This window comes from Sorex fumeus, unplaced genomic scaffold (assembly GCF_029834395.1).
Source record: "Sorex fumeus unplaced genomic scaffold, SorFum_2.1 ptg000007l, whole genome shotgun sequence".
Classification (NCBI taxonomy): Eukaryota; Metazoa; Chordata; class Mammalia; order Eulipotyphla; family Soricidae; genus Sorex; species Sorex fumeus.
In genome coordinates this window covers 62,378,035-62,401,500 of record NW_026606064.1, presented here as the reverse complement: position 1 = coordinate 62,401,500, position 23,466 = coordinate 62,378,035, and the positions used below count along the sequence as shown (strand labels likewise).

Sequence of the window (23,466 nt, the reverse complement as noted above, 5' to 3'; positions counted from 1 at the left end):
CATGTGGCCGACCCAAGTTTGATTCTCAGCATCCCATATGGTCCCCTGAGCACCGCCAGGAGTGAATCCTGAGTGCATGAACCAGGACTAACTCCTGTGCATCGCCAGGTGTGACCCAAAAAGCAAAAAAAAAAAGCCATAAAAATCTCCAGTAGATACATGAAACTGTGTCTGTCATCATTGAATATCAAGGAGATTTAAATTAAAATGGCCACTAGAGATCACTTCACACCAGCCAGAGTGGTCTCTGTGAAAAAGATGAGAACAATAAGTGCTGGTTGACATATAATGAAAAAATAATTCTCATTCACTTCTAATTCTCATTCACTTCTGTTGAGACTGTTGCATGATTTAACCTCTTTGGAAAATGGTTGTCAACCTCTTAAATTATCACAAATTCAACTTCCCTATGTCTCAATGACTCCGCTCCTCAGTAAGAACACAAAAATATTATTCCTAAAAGATATGTGTTTCTCTATTCATCTTAGCACTAGTTACAATAACCAAGATCTGGAAGCAACCCAAGTGCCCAACAAGAAATAAATGGGTAAAGAAAGTGTGGTATATATACTTAATGGCATGCTATGGGACTGTGAGAAAAGATACAGATTCGCAGTTTGCTACAAGTTGAATGGAATTGGAGGATAACATAAGTGAAATGAGTCAGTATGCAAAAGATAAATGGCAGATGGTCTCCCTCATCTGCAGACTCTAATGGAACAAAGAAAGGGACAATGTCCAAAGCGAACAAACCCAGTCATGAACAATAGAACTGGAAATTGAGGATGCCAGTGAAGGGAGGAGGAAAGATCCATGGAATAATGGTGTGTGTGTGTGTGTGTGTGTGTGTGTGTGTGTGTGTGTGGTGTAAGGGATCTTAAAACAGTGGTTTAAGCATTTATGTAGCAGGATTGCAATGGTAAAACAACAACTTAAGTAGTATTATAAATTGTAGCACTGAACTGTAGCACTGTCCTCCGTTGTTCATAGATTTACTCAAGCAGGCACCAGTAACATCTCACAACAAATTGTGAGACTTGTTGTCACTGTTTTTGGCATATTGAATACATCACGGGGAGCTTGCTAGGCTTTGCCATGCGGGCGAGATGCTCTTGATAGCTTGCCGGACTCTCCAAGAGGGATGAGGAATCTATCCCAGGTTGGCCGCGTGCAAGGCAAACACCCTACCTGCTGTGCTATTGTTCTAGCCCATTATAAATTGTAATACCTCACAAAATTAGAAGACTGTTGGCACTATAATTTTTAAAGCAACATAAGTTCATATTTATTATATTTAATTTAGAAATTTTTCAAGAGCTGTATGTTATGTGGTACATTTTAAAAAATTGCTAATTCGTAGTTTATGAAACAGAAATCTTATATGACAAAATATAAGCCACAAACTTACGAAGTATTTTGGAAGACGAAAAAAATTGTCTTTATTTTCTTGATCAAAGTCTAGAGATGTGGCAATTAAACACAACACATGATACCAGATTTTATCCTGGAAAAAATAGCTACAAAGGATATTACTTTAAGAATTAATGGAATTTTAATATTAGCTATTTATTAAGTAACAATTTTGTAACAACATTAAATTGACCAACTTTGATAATTGTAACATGCTTTTTTATGAGAATACTCTTGTCCTAGAATATGGAAACTGAACTTATGTTTAAAGGAATTTACAGTCTCTAATTTATTCTCAAGTGATTCTGAAAAATAGTATGCATAGAAATTTATAAATATGAATAGAATGAGTAATAAATAGAGTAGGAAATAAATAATTGATAAAGAATACAGGGAATTTCTTTGTATTATTCTTATAGGCTTTTTGAAATTTCAAATTATATCAAAATTAAAATCTAAAAACATCTGATTTTCAAACATGTTTTAATTTGTAGGAACAAAACACAGTTAATTCCCAGCTATTCTCATCCAACTGGGCCAAATGACTCCATGCAGGGGCCTGAGCATGCTGCATTGCTTTTCAGGCCTGGTGTTGCCAGGGACATCCAGGGACACCCCAGAAGCATGGAGTCCTCTGGGGCTCTATACAGGGATATTTGGGAGACAATGTGGTGCTAGGGATTTACACAGACTCTCTTGCATGCAGTGCATGCACCTTAACCCTCACTATCTTCCTGATCCCCCAATCATTTTGCTATCTGGAGAGACACATTACTAGAGGTATGTGGATTTTTAAAAATATTTCTGATTTTATTAAAATACTGGGTAACCTTTGAGCAGGGGGGTTAGCACATGTGGTAGCTCATGTGTGTAGCATATGTGAGGCCTAGAGTTTGATCCCTGGCTCAGCATGACCCTTTCAAGCATTCCTGGCTGTGACCCTCCAGACCCCAAGGACCATTAGAAGTGGTTCTTATAAAAATGTATTACATAGTAATTAAAGAAACTTTGGAATGTATAGAATATAAAATTTAAAAAGTCATTTGAAAATCGTTTGGTCATTTGGTTCTTCTTAGTTTAAAGTTCTTATGCAAGGGTTCTTAGCTATATTCTTTCTAAAAAAACCCTCCGGTTTTAATTATTCTAAATGTCAGACATATATTTTAATGTAATTAATAGCTACATAGGAATCCATTGAGTAAAATTCATGAATATAAAACCATACCTGAATAAAAGAAAGTTCAGAGGTTTCGTGTTTTCCTGATATAATGTAGTAAAATTGAGGTAAGTAAATAAGTTAACAGAACTCACAAGTTGTCATTGCTCATTTTGACAGGCTTACACTTACTTATGGTTATTTTAGATTCTCTGAATGTCCTGAAATGCTACTGTAAAAATTACTCAGTGTCCTTTGTACCTCAATTCAAGGCACCCTACTTAGTCACCCACCTGAAGGACGTAAAAGCTGCTATTGCCAGAGCAAATAGCTCTATGAATGGTTAGTTTGTCTTCAGGGAGTATTTCTTTTCTAAGAAAACCTTCATGTGTTTATTTATTTTCAAACATCAGTCAAAAAATTGGGTGTTATATATTAAACTGACAAGTGAAATTTCCAAACTAAATTATCATCCCAGATTAGGCTAAACATTTTTTCTCATAAGTTTCAAAGTATCTTTGTAATCACTTAATAGTTTATTTTCTTACCATAGCTTGAGAATTTCTATCATATTAAAAATATCATTTAAAATACATTCTTAAGGATTAGTAATTTGGAAACATGAAGACTATGTTGTGTTATTTCCAATGAAGATAAATAATACAGTTGTGTTATTTGCAACTATGTATATGAATTTTCAGTTATATATATATAAACATTTCAACTATACATTTGTATCAGTTAACTTATTCTTTCAGAATTTTCATAATTATCAATTACTGGCTGAGTATTACATCTATGAATATATACATATTAATACATAATGCTGTGGTGCTAATTATATAAAAAGATATATAAATTCTGGCCCCTGTTTCAGGAAATTAAAATTTTAAGCCATCATAAGATTAAAGTATCATTCAGTAGATGTATCATTTTTAGTTAATATGATTTCTACCATACTAGTTATAGAACTTCAAGTATAAATTTATATGAAAATATTTTTGGGACTAGAAGGTTGTTTATGCTTTGAGTCTTACAAAAAAAATACTGAATGTGGAAGGTTCTATATTTACTTTTAGTTGCTTTTTATCCTTAGCTTTTGTAATAAAAAGTTTAACCTTTTTCTCCATTTTACTATTTTGTGTCCCTTATCGAACCTTCTGTACTTTTGTTTTGGACCCAGATAAAGTTAAGGCAATTACTAAAGAGGAAATTTCTCATCATAGCATTTCATTATTGGGTATTTGTGAGTTAATCTTATAATACCTTTGAGCACAAAGAATAAAATGTGATCAAAATTTAAATCCTAAAGAATTGCTTTTTTTCTGTGAACACCAAAATATTCACCTAATAACATCATTTACTATTGCATTTTTCTGAGAACAGTGAATGGTTTAGGGGGTTGTCAGTTCCTTGCCTTATGTCAACCTATTGTTCTTTCAACACGTATACTTATTTATTATTTTTATTTATTGTTATTTATTATTAACACAAGTAGCTATTTATTACTTCAGTTCTTCCTGAGTAAAGTAATGCAGTATTAGGGACTTCTGTCTTTAGTGTGTCCGGCACTCCTGATTATTTTTATGGCCAAATAATTTTTTTTGCCCATTTTAATCTATACTGGAAAATAAAGACATCAAATAGCTGCCCTTTATAATTTTTTTCAAATTTTATTTTCATATTATGGTTTGTAATGTTATTAACAGTACTGTTCAGGCATATACTGTTCCAACAACACACTCATTCCCAGTGTCCTCTTTCCTCCACTACTCTCCCCAGGTCATCTTTCATAGCCCCAAAGCACTCCTTTGGCAAACTCAGTTCTGCAAACCAACTCTTAAGGACTGCTACCACTGGCTGCTTTTGATTTCCTTACTGTATTTTCTTTATACGGCACATATGAGAGAGATCATTCTGTTTTTATTTTATTTTATTTTATTTTATTTTATTTTATTTTATTTTATTGAATCACCGTGAGATAGTTACAAGCTTTCATGTTTGAGTTAGAATCATACAATGTTCAAACACCTATCCCTCCACCAGTGTACATTCTCTACACCAATCTCCCCGGTATACTTCCTCCTTCTCATCCTCCCTCTGCCTCCATGGCAGACTATTTCCCACATACTGTCTCTCTCATTTTGGGCATTATGGTTTGCAACACAGATACCGAGAGGCCATCACTTTTAGTCCTTTATCTACATTCAGCAAACATCTCCTATCCTGACCTATCCTTCAAAACTTAATTTTCTTAGTGATCTCTTCTCTATTCCAGCTGCCTTCTCCCCCCACCCATGAGGCAGACTTCAAACTATGAAGCAATCTTCCTGGCCCTTGTGTCTACCGTCCTTATGTGTCAGTCTCACGTTATGTTATGTTATTTTATACTCCACGAATGAGTGCAGTCTTTCTACGTCTGTCCATCTCTTTCTGACTCATTTCACTTAGTATGATACTCTCCGTATCTATCCACTTATAAGTCTCATGACTTCAAGAGAAAGATCATTCCTTATTCATCCCTCCCCTTCTAACTGACTTCATTAACCATGATACTATCTTCTTTCATCCATGTAACAATGAATGACAGTGACTTTCATTTTTTCTTAGAGCTCAATAGTATTCCATTGTGTGTTTATGCTGCAGTTTCTTTATCTACTCATCTGTTTCTGAGCATTTGTGCTGTTTCCAGATCTTGGCTATTGTGAATAGTGCCACAATGAACATCTAAGTGTAATCTTTTCAAAATAGTTGGGGAGGGTATACTTGGGGGAGATACCAAGATATGGCTCAGAGTTAATTTGGGTACAGCCTACAGATTTGTAGAATTCTAACAGTAAGCAGAGTCAAAGAACACAAGCAAATATACTTGTAAGGACACAGAACATCAGGAAAATAAGTGAATTGAAACAGAATGAATTAGTCATGAGGAGTTGTCTATATTGGTGTGGCTCTCCGAATAATAGGTTGGTGAAGAGAATAATAGATGAGTACATTGTAAATCAGTAATGGACTATTCTACAGACCTGTCCGAGGTTCTTGTGTTCCTGAATCCTACCTCCCACTCTCTGCTTCAATAGGTTGAGTGTAAACAAGTAACTCAGATTTCCTAGTATGACAGAATTGGGGACATTGTGATCACTATGAAAGAACATTGATTTACTTGAACAACAAAAACATTCCTGATTAGGAGGATATAATTGGGAAAAATAGGTAATTGCAAAAATTGGTTTAGAGAGGGAAAAATATCTTTTTAGCATAATGTAGAGAAAGGAGGAAAGAAGAGAACCAACTGTTTTATTAAGCGGAGAATAAATTTCAGAAATTGCTTACTTCATTTTAATTGCATAAAATTTTCCCCTATAAGTAAGTAAACTATGCCCAGATTAATCAGTTGACTTATCTAATTTTTCAGAGCTGACAAGGTGTGGGATCCACATTTGCATGCCATTAAAATTCATATATTTTCACTGTGTGACACAATGATGACTCTTATTTAGCAATATATCCTGAATCATAAAAATATTTTATTATATTTAGCTACTATGTTTATTGAAGAGGGAAAACAAAAAGTACACTTTAGAATGATTGGTAACTTTCACAAGAGTTTAAAGTAATAAATATTTTTGCTTCTAATTGTTATTGAAAATTATTAAACCACACCAGCTTTCCTCTCAAATTCAGTTAATCAAAGGTAGTTTTTTATGTATTGGACTCTGAGGTTGTGTTGGATAACCGAATGTATGTTCACTGATGTCTTTCATTTTGAGTTCAGAGCTGGAAAGAGATTTTTCCTTGCATATTTTTGCTTTTTTAAGCATGTTATTCATTGAGATATTTGTAAATGCCAAGATCAACAGTTACAGAGAAAGAGTAAAGGTGTGTATTAGGCTTCAGAGTTAAGACTGATAACTGAGACAGAAAAATCTAAAATTAAAGGGAGGATCAATAGAAGCATTTAGTTAGTAGTGTGGAAAAGTCCTATGGGTATGCAAAGTGGGAAATTACATGATAGCCTCTAAGTATGGATTGTGCTCTGGGTAGAGGATGCACCATCATTAGGCAGTTGCAGTGAACAACTGTCGATTAAGTACCATTTTATCCAATTTAGACCTAATGAACTTGGTAGATGAGATCCCTGCTGAATTAAGGAGCAATCAGAGTCTCATTTTGGATTCAGTGTCATTTAGGTCAAGAAGTTCCAAAAGCATTGGGTGTATTTACTTGATTCAGGAAAGACACAACGTTTTTATCCTTCCTTCTGTTTAACTCTTGAACAAATACTGATGAAATCTGATTTGTGCCCCATCAGGAGTAACAGTTGGTGATTGGTAGATAATTTTATGAAAAATTTATAAAGTCTTCCCTGCCTTTGAAGAGCCTTATTTCATTTTTGCTATTTTCCTCAATCACTCTGAATGATGTTTTTTTTTAAATCATAGAGATTAAAGGGGTTCTATGTGTAAAGGAAAGGAACTCTTTCTTCTAGCAGGAAGGTTGCCAAGAGGCTTTTAATAAATGGAAGGAAAAATGAAGATGTGTCCATGTATATTACCTGTACTCAGTTTGACTTACCTCAGAGGTGCAATGACACTCTGGTTTTACTTGGCCCTTTCAGGAAGGGGGTCGGATCACCATTTTGCAGAAAGTTCAAAAGATGCTGCTGAAGAAGCCTATGTCTGCCTGCCCTGCAGAGAGGGCTGCCCCTACTGTGTTGATGACAGCCCCTGTTTTGTCCAAGAGGATAAGTACTTGCGACTTGCTATCATCTCCTTCCAAGCCCTGTGTATGCTGCTGGACTTCGTGAGCATGCTAGTGGTCTACCACTTTCGCAAAGCAAAGGTAAACCCAGGTACCCTGGTTATAATCTTCCTTTTCATTGGAAAGTAACTTCTCTCTTTAAGCAAGCTTTCCCGAACCCTGGTGTTTCTCTACTAAGCAGAAGTCTTTTATAATCTAATCCAGAGTAAAATGTGATTATATTCTTTACCTTTCCAGAAGAAGTACGATTAATGTAAATGTAAAAATTGATTTTTTATTTTGTTTTTGGGCTACAACCATTGTGCTCATGGGTTACTACTGGCTCTGCTCAGGAATCACATGGTGCTCAGGGGATTGAACTTTGTCGGCCTCATGCAAGGCAAGTGCTTACTTGCTGTACTATTTTTCTGGCCCTCAATCTAAAACTTTATTATAACATTTTCCCCTACAAGATGTTTTTCTTTTCATCCAGCTTAAAGTCAAGTACTTCATTGCCTTAACAAATTATCTTTTACATTATCTCTTTGGTCTCTAAAGAAACTTACTCTGCCTGTACCCAATATATTGTTAATGTTCTCATATTTAGTTTTCAGTTGCTTGTTTTTCTTTTAGTTTCATTTTTGCTTTCTAGTCATATTTGAGGACGGTCAATATACTTAGCTCTTTTTGAGTACATTATACTCTGAAGAATGAATTTATTCATGGCCTTGCATTTGATCTTGCAGTAGTGTCCCAGGATGCTAGTGTCCCTGCATAGAGATCATATGGTTTTTGAGAGAACCTTTCCTCTGGTTCTACTTTAAGAAATCAGAAAAGAATGAGCAATTTTATGCTTCTTAGTCAGTAGTAGATGAAATGCTAACATGTTCAGGGCAAAGCTTTCTGTGAAACTGTCTTCATTGGTCAGACAGTCAATGAAATATACCCAGAATTGTGTCAGAATCTGTGCTCCCGTTGCTTTCAAAAACTTATTTGTGAAAGTCCACTTTCTACTTTTTCCTAAATTCAAATAACCCCTTCATGTGATCTGACTTATACAGATTGATTTGGATGATGGAGCTCATTAAAAACTAAAGTGTTCCCATTAGAAATGAATAAAAAGAAAGCAATCTCTGAATAGCACCTATTATAAAGTTTAATAAATCACTAAGAAAATGTATCCATTATGTTATGGTTATAGACTTCAGCAGTTATTTTAAATAGTTTGATTAACAAAATCATACAACTTAATCACTTAATCACTTAACTTCCCGTTAGTCGTCGATTTGCTCGAGCGGGCGTCAGTAACGTCTCCATTTGTCCCTGTCGCGTGCTAGTGTAGCCCAATGCCATCTGTTCGCTCTGGGAACATGAAGAGCCTCAAACCGATCCTTCATGATCTTGATGAAGAAGTCTGGCCATCTGGTAGGTGGGCGGCCACGCGGTCTTTTGACATCCCGTGGAATCCAGTCAGTAACAGCTCTAGTCCAGCGGTCATCTTTAAATCTCATTACGTGACCAGCCCATCTGATTTTTGACACCGTGGCAAATGAGACAGCATCCCTGATTCTTGATCGTCGATGAATGTCGGAACTCTGGATTTTTTCTCTCATTTGAGTGAAACGTGATATACCAAGCATAGCTCTTTCTATTCTCTAAAATAAAGCTTTACGTCAGCAAGAACGTGCATAAACAAGTTGTTCTTTATTTAACCAATACTTATCTTTTGTAACAAATTATGTGTTAACTTGTATATTTAGTAAAGTATCAGGCAAATGGAGATAGAAAATGTCTAATCATGGTTGACTAAATATAGATGATTGTTATTTTGGAAACCTGCAGTTGGTAGAACAGATAGATTAAAAGGTCAATTTAATAATTGCTTACAAGGGCCAGGGAGGTATCTCAGAAGGCGTAAGTACTTCCTGACATGGCTCTCCGCACGCTGCCAGGTGTAATCCTAGTGGCACTCAACACTGGTGGGAAGCTCCTTTCCCCAAAGAACCCAAACAAATGATGTTCTAAAATCTCTAGAATGTACTTTTTTACATAGTAGTTAGCATATAATTCTATATTAAGTTTTAGTTGTTTTAACCATTATAATTGCCAAATGAAGTTAGTGATATTTGATGGGTTGTGAATATTATATTGGCTATAAAAAAAAGTTTTGCCAAACCAGTGTCTTAACCTTTGGTTATAATACTTAACATTTCCAGAGTTATTAACGTTTCCAGAGTTATTAACATTAACACTTTTAAATTTCTTTGGACGCTCATACACAATCCTGCTTTACTGAGAAATCACAAAAATAAACATCTTTACATGTCACCTGGTAAAATTATAGAAACAAACTTTATAGTTGAAATAGGTAAATTAGGCATTACTTCATTTTCAGATTCAGTTTTCAGAGAATGTGTCATAGTGGTATATAAGGAAATGGATATTTTAAGGAAATGACTTATTAATGAAATCAGTGAACTTTATCTTATGTGAAGGGAAAAAATGTCTAGTGAAATTTTCTCTCCTGATTTCACCTGTCAAAAGAAATTATAAAGCAGCAAGCTATTCTCCTGTAGAGAGCATATTTAAACACTATGTAGATGTTGACTTTACTTTTTAAAGTTAACAGGTTTCCTTTTGCAAGATTTCTTTGCATAAAACAGAACCTGAAAATCCCTTTTAGGTAATATTGATATTTTCCTTAAGAGTTTCCCATTACATTCTTTGCCATTACATTCTTATAATGTGTAAGGAAATATAATCTACAAAATCTTGCAATATACGTTTATTTTTAGAAAAGAACCTAGTTGAAATATATAAGAATAGTTTCTAACTTTGTAGACACAATATCTTTTAATTTAATTTTATGGTTTATTTAATTTAATTTACAAATTAAATATGAATTATGTTGATTCTATTTACTCTATGTAATTATATTATAATTACTATATATAATTATATTATACTTAATATGGAGGATTGGTTTGTTCTGTATCATTAGATTATGTGTAATGTAAGTGTTAGTTTGCAAACCCAAGATCTGGAATGTTTAATAATGAACTCTCTGTCAGCCCATTAGATACTGTGACGATTTGTGAAAATTGTTAAGCTCCACTTTACTTAGTTTTGTCCTCTATTAAATGTGGTTTATACAACATATACAAAAATTAAAAATTGATCATATACCTAGATATAAAAATCAAGACTAAGGAGCTGGAGCAATAGCACAGGGAGCAGGGCATTTGCCTTGCATGTGGCCAAACCAGGTTCGATTCCCAGCATCCCATATGATCCCCTGAGCACCACCAGGAGTAATTCCTGAGTGCATAGCCAGGAGTAACTCCTGTGCATCGCTGGGTGTAATCCAAAAAGAAAAAAAATCAAGACTAAGCTTTTCATAGAAGAAAACATACCCGTAAATTTTCACCACCTTATTGTGAAGTTAGCATGGTTTCTTAGATACAAAAGCATAAAAAAAGAAAGAAAATATTGAACAAATTGAATTTCATCAAAATTAAAATCTTTTTGTTTTCCATGGTTTCTGAGCTACTTTAATTCAATGAGAACCTTTATGTCATTTCCTTTGTGACTCAGTACTCTTAAAATACCAGCTAATAAACCAGAAGACTTAGCACTGATTTTTACTAAGAATAACAAAGCAAAAATTGTCCGGAAAAAATATACCCAAAACTATTTTTGTATAAAATCTTATCATCAAGACAGTAAAAGATACCCATAAAATGTCAGACAATAATTTTTAATCACACTAGTATCGAGGATATATTAACAACACTTATAGTGAACTAATAAACTACCCAAATAAAAATGGGCAGAGTTTGAATAGGCATTTATGCAAAGAAAATATATATTGGTCAATATATATGAAAAGATGCTCATAACATTAGTATGTTATTTCCTAACCTAGGAAAATGCAAGTAACTTCATATTAAATACCAACTTATTATTGCATTACGTTGCATAAATTATAAAAAATAAAGCCACTACCAAGTGTCATTAAGGCCATGGAGAAATTAAAAGACTGATTCACTGCTATTGTGAATGTAAAATGTTATAACTGCCTTTTAAAAATTTGGCTGTCCCTCACAAAGTTAAGTATAGCTGTATCATTAAACCCAGTGATCCCATGTCTGGGCGTATACCGAGGATAAAGCATACATCTGCACTAGAATATATTTGGATGTTCATAGTAATATATCATTAAAACCCTAATGTTAAAACAGCCTACATGCTCGTCAATTTAAGAATAAATAGGGGCTGGAGTGATAGCACAGCGGGTAGGGTGTTCACCTTGCACGTGGCCGACCCGGGTTCAATTCCCATATAGTCCCCTCACCACCGCCAGGAGTAATTCCTGAGTGCAGAGCCAGGAGTAATCCCTGTGCATCGCTGGGTATGATTCAAAAAGCCAAAAATTAAAAAAAGAGTAGATAAATAAAATACAGCATATTAATACAATGAAGTATCATTTGTCAACCACAATAAATAAGCAAAGTATTAACATATTTTTATATAATGAATAAACCTTGAAAAACATGATAAGCAAAATAAAATATATCATAAAAGATCATGATTATGTTTATATGAAATGTACATAATAAAAAAATTCTTAGAGACAAGAATTAGTTTAGAAGTTTCTAGAGAATAGGATGAGGGAATAATAGGGGATGATTGCTAATAAATTCAGGGTTTCTTTGCAAGGGTGAAGAAAATGTTCTAAAATTAGATTATGATATTGGTTGGGCAAGTCTGTCGCTATACTAAAAATCCAATGAAATCCACTCTGAAAGGAAGAATAGTAAAGTATATGAACTATATCTCAAAAAAGCTGTTATAAAATTTTAAAGTAGTTAATGGGATCATTCATGAAGAGTTAATGAGATAATTCATTATCTCATTAATCTCTTGTTATGTTAGATGTCTTTATAAAATTAATAAGTCATCTATGATTTCCATGTTAGGAGACAAGTATGATATTTAAAATAGTTTTGAGGATAATACATAGAAAAATATATCCCTGCATATTTGAAGTAGTGTGGGTGATCACTCCTTAAAGCTGTCTATTCAGTGGGAGAACCAACACCTTCTCTCCTGGCCATCAGAGTTTGGGTTGCAGAGAATTAAACAGATACCATAACTTGTCCAGGTTGCAAGCTAAGCTCTACAAGCCTAATAAAAGGTTAAGTTGGCCATTTATTGCATACAACTTCTGCTCCCTCACCCTGGCTATCTTTCTCTAGGCACATATGCCATTGTTTATATTAGCATCAAGTATTACCAAACGGGATCGGACCACCATCTCCTTTGTGCAAAATTCTACTTCACAGAGTGAGGAGAAAAGGCTGCAAAGTTTAAGAAGAGAACTCCCAGAACGACCACCTACTGGGAGCTCTTTGGCTCTGTTGTGGCAACATAGGAAGATGCCCTCATTGACAACATTTACGAGGAATATGATCGACTGGTTCAGCACCTCCATGATTGTGTGAGGAACGCCAAGATAGAGATAACCACAAAAAAAAAGCCTGTCTTCGAAAACTCTTAAGCTTATTTGCCAACATGGCTTGGCGCATGCCTCAGGCAACCACAAGCGAACATCTGAGCTTGCAAAGCAGTGCAGAGAAGTGATCAAGGAAGACCTCAAAGAGAGAAGAGCAGCAATGCTGGTAGATGTGGCAGAAGCCAGGAAAAGCATTCATAATGCCCGCCTGTCCTTCACCAACTACAAGACCAAGATGACTGCCCTCTGTCGTCCTGGTGGATCAATCACATCTTCCAGAAGGGCAATGAAGAAGATTATTCATGACTTCTACTCAGATCTCTTTAATAGCCACGTCCACCTGCCCACATACCAAATTCCGCAGGATGGATATGTTGTTTCCAACGTTCTCCCTTCTGAAATCCGACACACCATCTCGTCGGTAAAGAAACAAAGAGCACCTGGCTCAGACAAGGTCAGACCTGAATACCTGAAGAACCTACCGTCAGTACTCATCAATACACTGGCTCAGCTCTTCACATGCTACCTGTCTGAATGCAAGGTTCTGTCCCAATGGAAAACCAGCGGGACATACTACTATACAAGAAGAGAGATCCACGACATTGGCAACTATCGCCCAAATTGCCTATTTTCTGTCGTCTACAAGCTGTTCACTCAAGTCATCCTGAATAGGATTGGCAGAACACTAGATGAAGGACAACCGTGCAAGCAGGCTGGGTTCCCCAAAGGATTCAGCACCATCGACCATATCCACACGATAACCAAGCTCATTGAGGTTTCTCGGGAGTTCAATATGCTGTACTGTCTGTCGTCCATTCATTTAAGGAAGGCCTTTGATTCTGTTGAGACAGAAGCGGTCATTGAAGCCCTAGCCAATCCGGGCATTCAAACTCAATACATCAAGATCTTCCATAATCTTGGCTGTATTATGGATTCACTACCAGGATAATCTTAGCTGTATTCTTCCATAATCTTAGCTGTATTATGGATTCACTACCAGGATCTCACCATTGTACAAAGAATTAATCATCGATGTCAAGAGAGGGGTTGGCAGGGTGATACTATTTCACCGAAACTCTTCAATGCCACCTTCGAGAACGTCATGCTACGACTGGAATGGGAAGGAATGGGAGTAAAGATACATGGTTGGCAACTACACCACATCCACTTTGCTGATGATGTTGTTCTAATAACACCAAACATCAGCCAAGCAACACAAATGCTGACCAACTTCAACCATGAGTGTGGAAAGGTCGGATTACAGCTGAATCTCACGAAGACAATGTTCATGAGAAACAGTCTTGTTCCTGACATTCCATTCACTCTCAACTGAATGACCTCTCCGAATGCAACAGTCATGTGTACCTAGGTCGAGAAGTCAACAAAATGAATGACCTTGCACCTGAGTTGCGCAGGAGGAAGAGAGTGGCTTGGAATGCCTTCAAGAGCGTCAAAGAAATAACTAAGAGAATGAAGAACCTCCAGGTCTGAGCACATCTTTTCGATTCCACTGTTCTGCCTGCATTAACATACGCCTCAGAGACCTGGGCCCTACGAAAACAGGATGAGAATGCTATTTGGGTCTCTCAAAGAGGAATAGAAAGAGCTATGCTTGGAGTATCATGCTTCACTCAAATGAGAGAAAGAATCCGGAGTTCTGACCTCCGTCAACACAAGTATCAGGGATGCTGTCTTGTTTGCCAAGATGTCGAAAATCAGATGGGCTGGACACATAATGAGATTTGGAGACGACTGCTGGACTAGAGCCATTACCGATTGGATTCCATGGGACGTCAAAAGATCGCATGGCTGCCCACCTACGAGATGATCAGACTTCTTTGTCAAAACCCTGAATGATCGATTTGAGGCTCTTCGTGTTCCTAGAACAAGCACATGCCATTGGGCTATGTTAGAACACAAAAGGAAGGAATGGAGACATTACTGGCGCCCGCTTGAGCAAATCAGTGAGTAATGGGATATCAAGTGATCAAGTGATATTAGCAGGCATATTAAGAGTAGCAGGAAAATTAAGAGCAAAGACTGAAATCTTCATATAATTGTGGCAATAGGTTGATAAGCAATAAGCAAGCACTGTTCATGTATAACATTGAAATCAGTGATTGTTGTTCTATTCCTGCCTGGGCACCTTTGCAGCCCTAATTATCTAAACTTAACTAGTATTAAAATAATGGTAGTCTCATTATATTATTGTCTAGGATCACTTTTGTTGTCCTCAGAGTCTGAACTAAGATACATTTGTTTTACCCAAGGGACTTTCTTGACCTTGGGGCTTTTTTGAGGGGAAGGAGTCCTACAAAGTTGAATTCTTCAGTGGAATTCTAGGAAATAAATTCTTTTGTGACTAAAAAATTTTCTAATTGAATTCTGATAGGTTTTTTATATATCAGAAATGAACAAAAACATGTATTACAGGTTCTTTTATCTTGGGCTACATTCTGATTATAAGAAGGAATAGAAGGAATATTAAACTGTAAGCAGGAAAGTTTCACTCTATTAAAATATATTTAAAATGCCAAAACTCTGCAAGTACTGATTCATATACATATTTTAAATTGCATTAATATTCCTATGCTGATAATCATCTTCTGAAAGCATTCACTGTACACTTCTTCAGGTGTGATCTTTTGTCCTTTTTGAATGGTTAAGTGTGCAACTAAAATATCATTTAGTTACCCGTTTTTCTTTTATCATTGATTGTTCTAGGAACATTTAAGTTCAGCTACCACCCTCAAAATGAGAATTACATAAATCTCTAATGACTTTCAACTATGGATATTAAGAATTAGGGCAAACTTCCTTGTTAATTGCAATAGTAACAGTTTAAAAGTCGATAATGTGGACAAATTAATAAATTAGTAACAACTACTTTCCTGGGTTTTTTTTTTTTTAGAAATATGACAGCATTTTGGAAGTATTATGGAACATCCTCAGGTTTTACAGAAAAGAAAACCCAGTCTTTAAGAGATTGCTCAAAGTAACACAGTTCATTCGGGATATTTGTCTATTTATGTTTTATCTGAGTTCCCAGGAGTAGTTGGACTGGAGTGATATCACAGTGGTTAGGGTATTTGCCTTGCACGCGGCCGACCCGGGTTCGATTCCTCCGTCCCTCTCGGAAAGCCCAGCAGGCTACCAAGAGTATCCTGCCCTCTCGGCAGAGCCTGGCAAGTTCCCCATGGCATATTCAATATAACAAGTCTCACAGTGGAGAGGTTACTGGTGCCTGCTCAAGCAAATTGATAAACAATGGGAGGACAGTGCTACAGTGCTTATTTCAGCATGCATAATAGAAACATCTGGAAGTTTAAAAACATAAGCAAATTGAGGTTAAGTGAAAATAAGGATAGAAAATATAGCTGAAATCAGGAGTGAGGTTAAAATATGAAATAGATTCTTGTCTTGCAACTGTACTGTCCCAGTGCTAGGGGAAAATTTTTTTCCATAGTTATCTAGCAAAAGTGCTAAGAGAAGGCAAAACAAGTTATTGTCCTTATGACAAACATCAAGTCCTGAAAGAAACTTCTCTTTGGGTTCTTATAGAGAAAATATTATTAAATATAGTGAGTAATTAGCATCCTTACAGGAAATAGGAAAATTTCCATTTTTTTTCTATTAATGTTCCTTTGTGTGTACAAAGGGCTGGAGCGATAGCACAGTGGTAGGGCATTTGCCTTGTGCGCAGCCAGCCTGACACAGCTGGGTTGGATTCCTCCGCCCCTCTCAGAGAGCCCAGCAAGCTACCGAGAGTATCTCGCCCGCTCGGCAAAGCCTGGCAAGCTACCCGTGGTGTATTCAATATGCCAAACACAGTAACAACAAGTCTCACGATCGAGACATTACTGGGTCCGCTCGAGCAAATCAATGAACAACGGGAAGACAGTGACAGTGACAGTGTGTACAAAATTTTTAATGCTTAAATATCAGAGGCAAATCATTTCTGTAAGGGTTTCCCAAATATGGGTTGGCAACACGCTTTTTTATTAACAGGTTGATATTAATGCAGGGATTTTTTTCCAGTTTATCTGATAAGACTTGGTCGGTGCGCAGAATGCTTGCCTCCACTATAAGAGCATGACAGAATCATTGCCATCTTTGTGTTTTCATTCGCAACCAAACCTAGAACAGTTCTAATCAAGCACATGCTCTAAGTGGGTTCTATGAAATCTACTTGCCATACTAGATCCAATACCGTGGGAAGCTGCAAGTTCTTCACATAAACTGTTGTAAATATAATTGCTCTTTACTCAGCCATCTAAAGGTGTTCGCTGCTTAAAGATAGGACAAAAATTTGAGGTTGCAGTTCCTGGCAAGACTGGATGGCAGCTTTCCCATATTTCTGTTGAGTGTTATGCTGTGCCTTAGAACATGACATAGGCTGGTGATCAAAGGTACTCTTCTAGAAGGGCTCTAATGAAAGCGGGTTCATTTGCCCCTGAGCCTAGTGAAGAGAAGGCCACTCTTCTCTCTATGAGACATCAGGTGTGTGTGTGGCGGGGGGGGCGAGGGGGGGGTTGGAGGGAGTTGGAAACCCATGATTAAGGAAGAATTGTAGACTAAGAGCTGAGAGTTGGTCCTTGTTTTATCTGATAAGACTTGTATTGGTGAAAATATTCTTTAGTCCGGTTTCAGCAAAATGTGTTGTTTTTCATTTGGGACTGCGTATCATTTAGGCTTATTAGAAAGACTTCTTTTACTTATATCAGACTTTTCCATGAATTGACAAACATAATCACAATAAGTAATGTCAGATCCTGTCATCTGGACCGGGTTTTCTAAACCTTTTCTGATCATGTCCCTTTTACACCCAAATATTTTTTATTTTGCTTTTTTGGGTCACACCTGGCGATGCTCAGGGGTTACTCCTGGCTCTGCACTCAGCAATTACTCCTGGCAGTGCTTGGGGGAACCATATGGGATGACGGGAATCAAACCCAGGTCAGCCGCGTGCAAGGCAAATGCCCTACCCGCTGTGCTATCACTCCAGGTCCCCAAATATTTTTTATATGGCCCTGGGTATATGATATATTAAACAGGCATATAAAACAGATCATTTACTAATAATAAATCAAAGAGAAGTTTACTTTTTAGTCAACTTTTAAATTGTTTTGCATGACCCCATCTTGGGTTGTGACTCAAAGTTTAAGAAGTATCTAGATACATACCTGTTGTATATGTATACTGGAAAAGTAATAGAATTTTTATGTTTTAAAATGAAACATTTGCTGTTCATATTAAGACACATGAGATGATATGGGAATCCATATCTTATAATTGTACTGTTCTTCCAGGGAAGTTGAATTATGAGTACATTTAGTTAAATTTAGTTAAATAAGGTTTATCCATGCCCAGAATATCCATTCTGACTGAAGTTTGATTGAACATGTTATTATTTTAAATAAAAAAAATTTTAAAAATTCTATTGTATTATAGGGGTGATGCTTGTAAGAAGACAGTACAAGGAACAACTTAAATTTTCCTCTGTAAACCTATAAAACTAATTCCATGCCTTTGGTTGAAGATTGAATTTGTCAATTAAATTTGAAGTCAGTGAGTTCTTACAAAACAACAGAATTTGGGGGGGCCACACCCAGCCATGCTCAGAGCTCAAGGATCACTCCTGGCAGGGCTCAGGAGACCATATGTGGTTCTGGGAATCAAACCAGGGCTCTGAAGCATTCAAGACAAGCACCCTAAAATCCTGTACTATTGCTCCAGCCCCCCCAAAACAGAAAAATTTTAACTGTGCTTCAAAGACCCTGAATATTAAATATTTAGAATTATTTTTACTCCTTTTACTAAATATTATGACAAGTAACATATTTTTCCAAAGACAGATTATGGTTTCTTACAGCTTAATAATGTCAGTGTTAGTATATTTTGAATGAAAATTTCAGGGAGGAGCAGCTTATTTCACTTCTGAAAATAATCTCTTGCTAAATTTATTCTTAGTAAATTTTGGCATGTTTTGTTTGAGCTTAGTGGTTTGGAAAAGTGATAGTCATTTATAAAAGTGAACATACTGTGGTTCATGTTTTCTTTTCTATCCTAAAATAGTACTTTTTTTAATTAGAAATTAATTGACATGGATTATTATAGCTGCTAATTTTTGCTTTGGAAAATGAGATGTTTTAATGGAGTGTGAACTGAATTTTAATGAAATTATATCAGGCATATTATGATGTTCTAATACTTAATTTTGGTGAAATAAAACTTGATTTGTCATGTTTCATTATAAATATGCATAACATAAAATTGACCATTTTAGTTGTGCAATCCAGCTAGATTCACATTGTTGTTCTGTAACTATCACCACTATTATTCCAGAAACTTTGCATTTTTCTATACTAAACTCTGGACCCATTAACTAGTGCCCCATTCTCCTAAACCTTTGTTAACTTTCTTCTACTTCCTGTTTCCATAAATTTGTCTCTTTGGGTTTTATCATGTAAGTGGAATTACATACTATTTTCCCTTTTATATCTGTGTTATTGAGCATAATTATTATTTTTATCAAATCACTATGGGCAACAGTTACAAAGCTTTCATGTTTGAGTTTCAGTCATACAATGATCCCATTCTTCTACCAGTGCACATTTTCCACCACCAATGTCCTCAGTAACCCTACCCCCCTTTCACCTCACCCCTTCTTCCATGGCAGACAATTTCCTTCTTACTCTCTCTCTACTTATGGGAATTAAGGTTTGCATAATTATTTTAATGTATGTCTGTGTTATGTAGCATTTATTAACATTTCATTTCTTTTAATGGATGAATAATATTACATTATATGGTGTTTCATTGTGATTTTGATTAGCATTTTTCTAATGATTAATGACAGTAGAGCATTTTTTCATGGATTTATGAGCAAATTATATCTTCTTTACAAAAAGTTTTTTTTTAAGTTTTTGTCCAAGCAATCAGTTTTAGGTTTCTGTCACTGAATCACAGGAGTTCTTATATGTTTTGAATATGAATCGCTTATCAGTAATTGCAAATGTTTTTCCTTATCTGTGGATTATCTTCTCAATCTCTTGATAGTGTCCTTTGAATCATAAAAAAAACTTTAATTTTGATAAAAGTTCATGTTAGCTGTGCTTTCTTTTGACATTTGTTCTTTCGGTGTCACATATGTAAAGAAAAAAATTAGGACTAAATCCATTTATGAAGCTTCTGCCCCCCACTATGGTTTATTCTAAGAATTTTATAGTTTGAAGCCTGACGTTTAAGTTTTCCACATATTTTAAATTGGTTTTCGTTTATATTAAAGGATGAAAATAATCCCTCACTCATTTGTTTGTGGATGATGAGTTTTTCTGTCAACATTTGTGAAGAGACTATCCTTGCCCTATGGTATGATACCCATGGCCTTATCAGACATAATTTGACCATTTTTGCAAAGTGGGTTTTTCTTTCCTTTCTTGTTTTTTTCTTTTCCATTGTTCTGTATGCCTGTCTTTATGCTAGTGCTACCCTGGATCCATTGTGTGCAGTTTTGAAAAGTCTTTTCAAGATTACTTTTACTGTTTTTAGGCCTTTGGTATTCCATGTAAAATTTCAGATGAGTTTTTTTGTCTTTAGCAAAATACTCTGGAGTTTTAACTTTTGGTGCCCCTAAGGTTACTCCCAAATTTTAATACGGTCTGCACTGAATCTGTAGATCCCTTTGACCAGTACTATTATCCTAACCTTGTATTTTTCAGTGTATGAGTACAATAGGAAAAATACTGTTTTCCTCAGTACCAAGCTCATTTGCACTCCATATCTTAAATTGTATTATTTCCACAGGTAAATAATGCTCTTGAAAAGCATTCCAATTAAAATATCAAATTCAGAAAGCATTATTCTCAACTTTCATGATTTTTTGTGGTATTGTTTAATACATCTCCCTGTATTATCTCTTAATTCAGCAGTTTGATCTACTAAACTAATTTGGGGGTTGGAGTCTGGGTAGAGGGATTGGGTTTGGGAGCCACGCCGAGCAGTGCTCAGGAGCTAGTCTTTTCTCTCTCAGTAGTCATTTCAGAGGGTTTGTGGTACCATATCAAGAGATCAAGCTTGGGTCAGCTACATGCCCACAAGCACCTTATCTCCTATACTACCTCTCCAGACCCTCAGGTACCTAATTTTATGCAGTTGTATTACATACAGTTTCACAAATTTGTTAAAGATAGACTAGGAAATGGGCTGGAGTTATAGCACAGCGGGTAGGGCATTTGTCTTGCAGGCAGCAACCCAGATTTGATTCCTCCATCCCTCTCAGAGAGCCTGGCAAACTCCCCGTGGTGTATTCGACATGCCAAAAACAGTAACAAGTCTCACAATAGAGATGTTACTGGTGCCCGCTCGAGCAAATCAATGAACAACGGGAGGACAATGCTATAGTGCTATGAGTATAATATTGTTCCATTTATTATGCATTTTTTTTATGCGTGAGGCTCATCCAAGTGTGTGGAGAGTGCTCTCAGCAAGGCCTTGGCTGGGCCTCGGTGGTCTTCAGCTGTTGGGCCCTGGTGGAGACAGTCAGGCATAGGGTAGGAGACTCTGTCTTGTTCTCTCCCAGGAGCTGAGTGTGATGATCTCTGGATCCTGGCCGTTGTTAAATTTATTTTTAGTTAAATTTATTTTTTTGAGAGGAAGGGACACTACAAAGTGTCCCAGAGGTCACTCCTAGTGACACTCAGACACGTAGGTAGGCATTTCAGTGCTAAGACCCAGGGTATGGTACTACTTGGGCTCTGAAGTGCCAGAAACAGCCAGAAATGCTCAGTGATGCTGGATGCTACCCAGTGATATTCTAGGGACCATGTGTTGCCAAGGATTAGAAGCTTTTAAAGACTGTGTCCCAGTCTTTATACTGTCTCCCTGGTCCTAGTTCTGTGACATATAATTGAAGTATGTAATAAAACATGGAATAGAACTGTGATCTAATACTTTTACAAAGTGGTTGGTAATTTATATTGTTCTTCAATAGAACATGTACTCCCATATGTTATATTCATAATCCCAAGAAATAACAGGTATATGATGATATTGGCGGGCTGGAGCAATAGCACAGTGGGTAAGGGGTTTGCCTTGCAAGTGGCCAATATGGCCGACCCAAGTTCAATTCCTCCACCCCTCTCGGAGAGCCCAGCAAGCTACCGAGAGTATCTCGCCCACACGGCAAAGCCTGGCAAGCTACCCATGACGTATTCGATATGCCAAACATAGTAACAACATGTATCATGATGGAGATGTTACTGGACCCACTCGAGCAAATCAATGAATAACGGGAGGACCATGACCATGATGATATTGACATTCTTTTTCTTGCTTTTTACTCTGTCATTTGTCAAAGGGAGTGCCACACAATACATGAAAAAATGGTAGACTGGTTAGGAGCCAAGAACACATATTCAATGTGGCTACAGAAATATTGTAAGAGTTCTGTACGTATGAAATGTCTTCTTAAATTTTGTTTCAAAAATTGTAAATCTACAACTTTAAAAAAAATAAAATAAAATAAAGGGGGAAAAAAAAAATTTTGTTTCAGTACTGTCTCACCATTACACCCAATGTAAGAAGATGTTATTTATCTGTAGATTTATGCTAGATATATCTATACTTTGCTCAATTTCTGTTTACTTAAGGGCTATAATATTGCTTTTGAATCAGATATTTCAATTTTATCTAACTAATAAAATACTATGTAATGCCACACACTATTATTGATTATGTGTGAGAAGTATGGAATTTTAACTTTTTCTCATCTCTTCATTCCCATTTTGTTAAACTTCACTCTATGGCTAGTTGCTATAATATTCAATGGAACATTTATTTTTATTTCAAAGGAAATAAAATTATTTAATATATTGTGGGCTGGAGCGATAACACAACAGGTAGGGCGTTTGCCTTGCACATGGCGGACCCAGGTTCGATTCCTCCACCCCTCTCTGAGAGCCTGGTAAGCTACCAAGAGTATCCTGCCCACCTGGCAGAGCCTGGCAAGTTCCCCATGGCATATTTGACATGCCAAAAACAGTAACAACAAGTCTCACAATGAAAACGTTACTGGTGCCCGCTCGAGCAAATTGATGAACAATGGGAAGACAGTGCAACAGTGCTACAGTGGTATTGTGGCACTTGGTATATTTTAAGTAAGTCTAAAATTTTTTGATGTTTTTTAGTATTTGGTTTAATTATTAGAGACTTTATTGTAAAGAGGGTCACTTAAAACTGTGATTTCTTTAACTTCTGACTTTTCTGATCTTTCTCATTATGAGATGTTTAAATAATTTGTTTGAAAAAAGATAGATTTACATCTAGATTATACACCAGTTATAACAGAAGTTTCGGTGGGGCTATTCATTTTTTCTTTCAAAGCTGTATTATTTCTGTTTCATTTGTCTTTCAGAATTGACCACTGTGGCTAATTTCTAGGATGCCCATTTTTGTTCTTTATATGAAAATCCCATACAAACATTTTTTAAGCTATCATGATAGTCTTTTTTTTTTTACATAAAGGGTGAGAGATTTTAAGCCCCATCATTGCTATTAGATATATTAGCCAGGCAAAATGTCAATAAGTAAACAAAAGCCCTAAATGAAGAATTGAAAGACCAGGGATAAAAAAAACATGTACAGG

The 23,466-nt window shown here is 36.1% G+C and overlaps 1 protein-coding gene across 1 annotated transcript in view; it reads left to right on the top strand.

Moving 5' to 3' along the window:
- Positions 1 to 23,466, top strand: part of GPR158 (G protein-coupled receptor 158) — a 346,381-nt gene that overhangs the window by 207,431 nt on the left and 115,484 nt on the right. Inside the window, exon 4 of the mRNA XM_056131077.1 lies at positions 7,185 to 7,408. Within this exon, the coding sequence (XP_055987052.1) occupies positions 7,185 to 7,408 (224 nt within the window). The remainder of the gene's footprint in view (positions 1 to 7,184; positions 7,409 to 23,466) is intronic.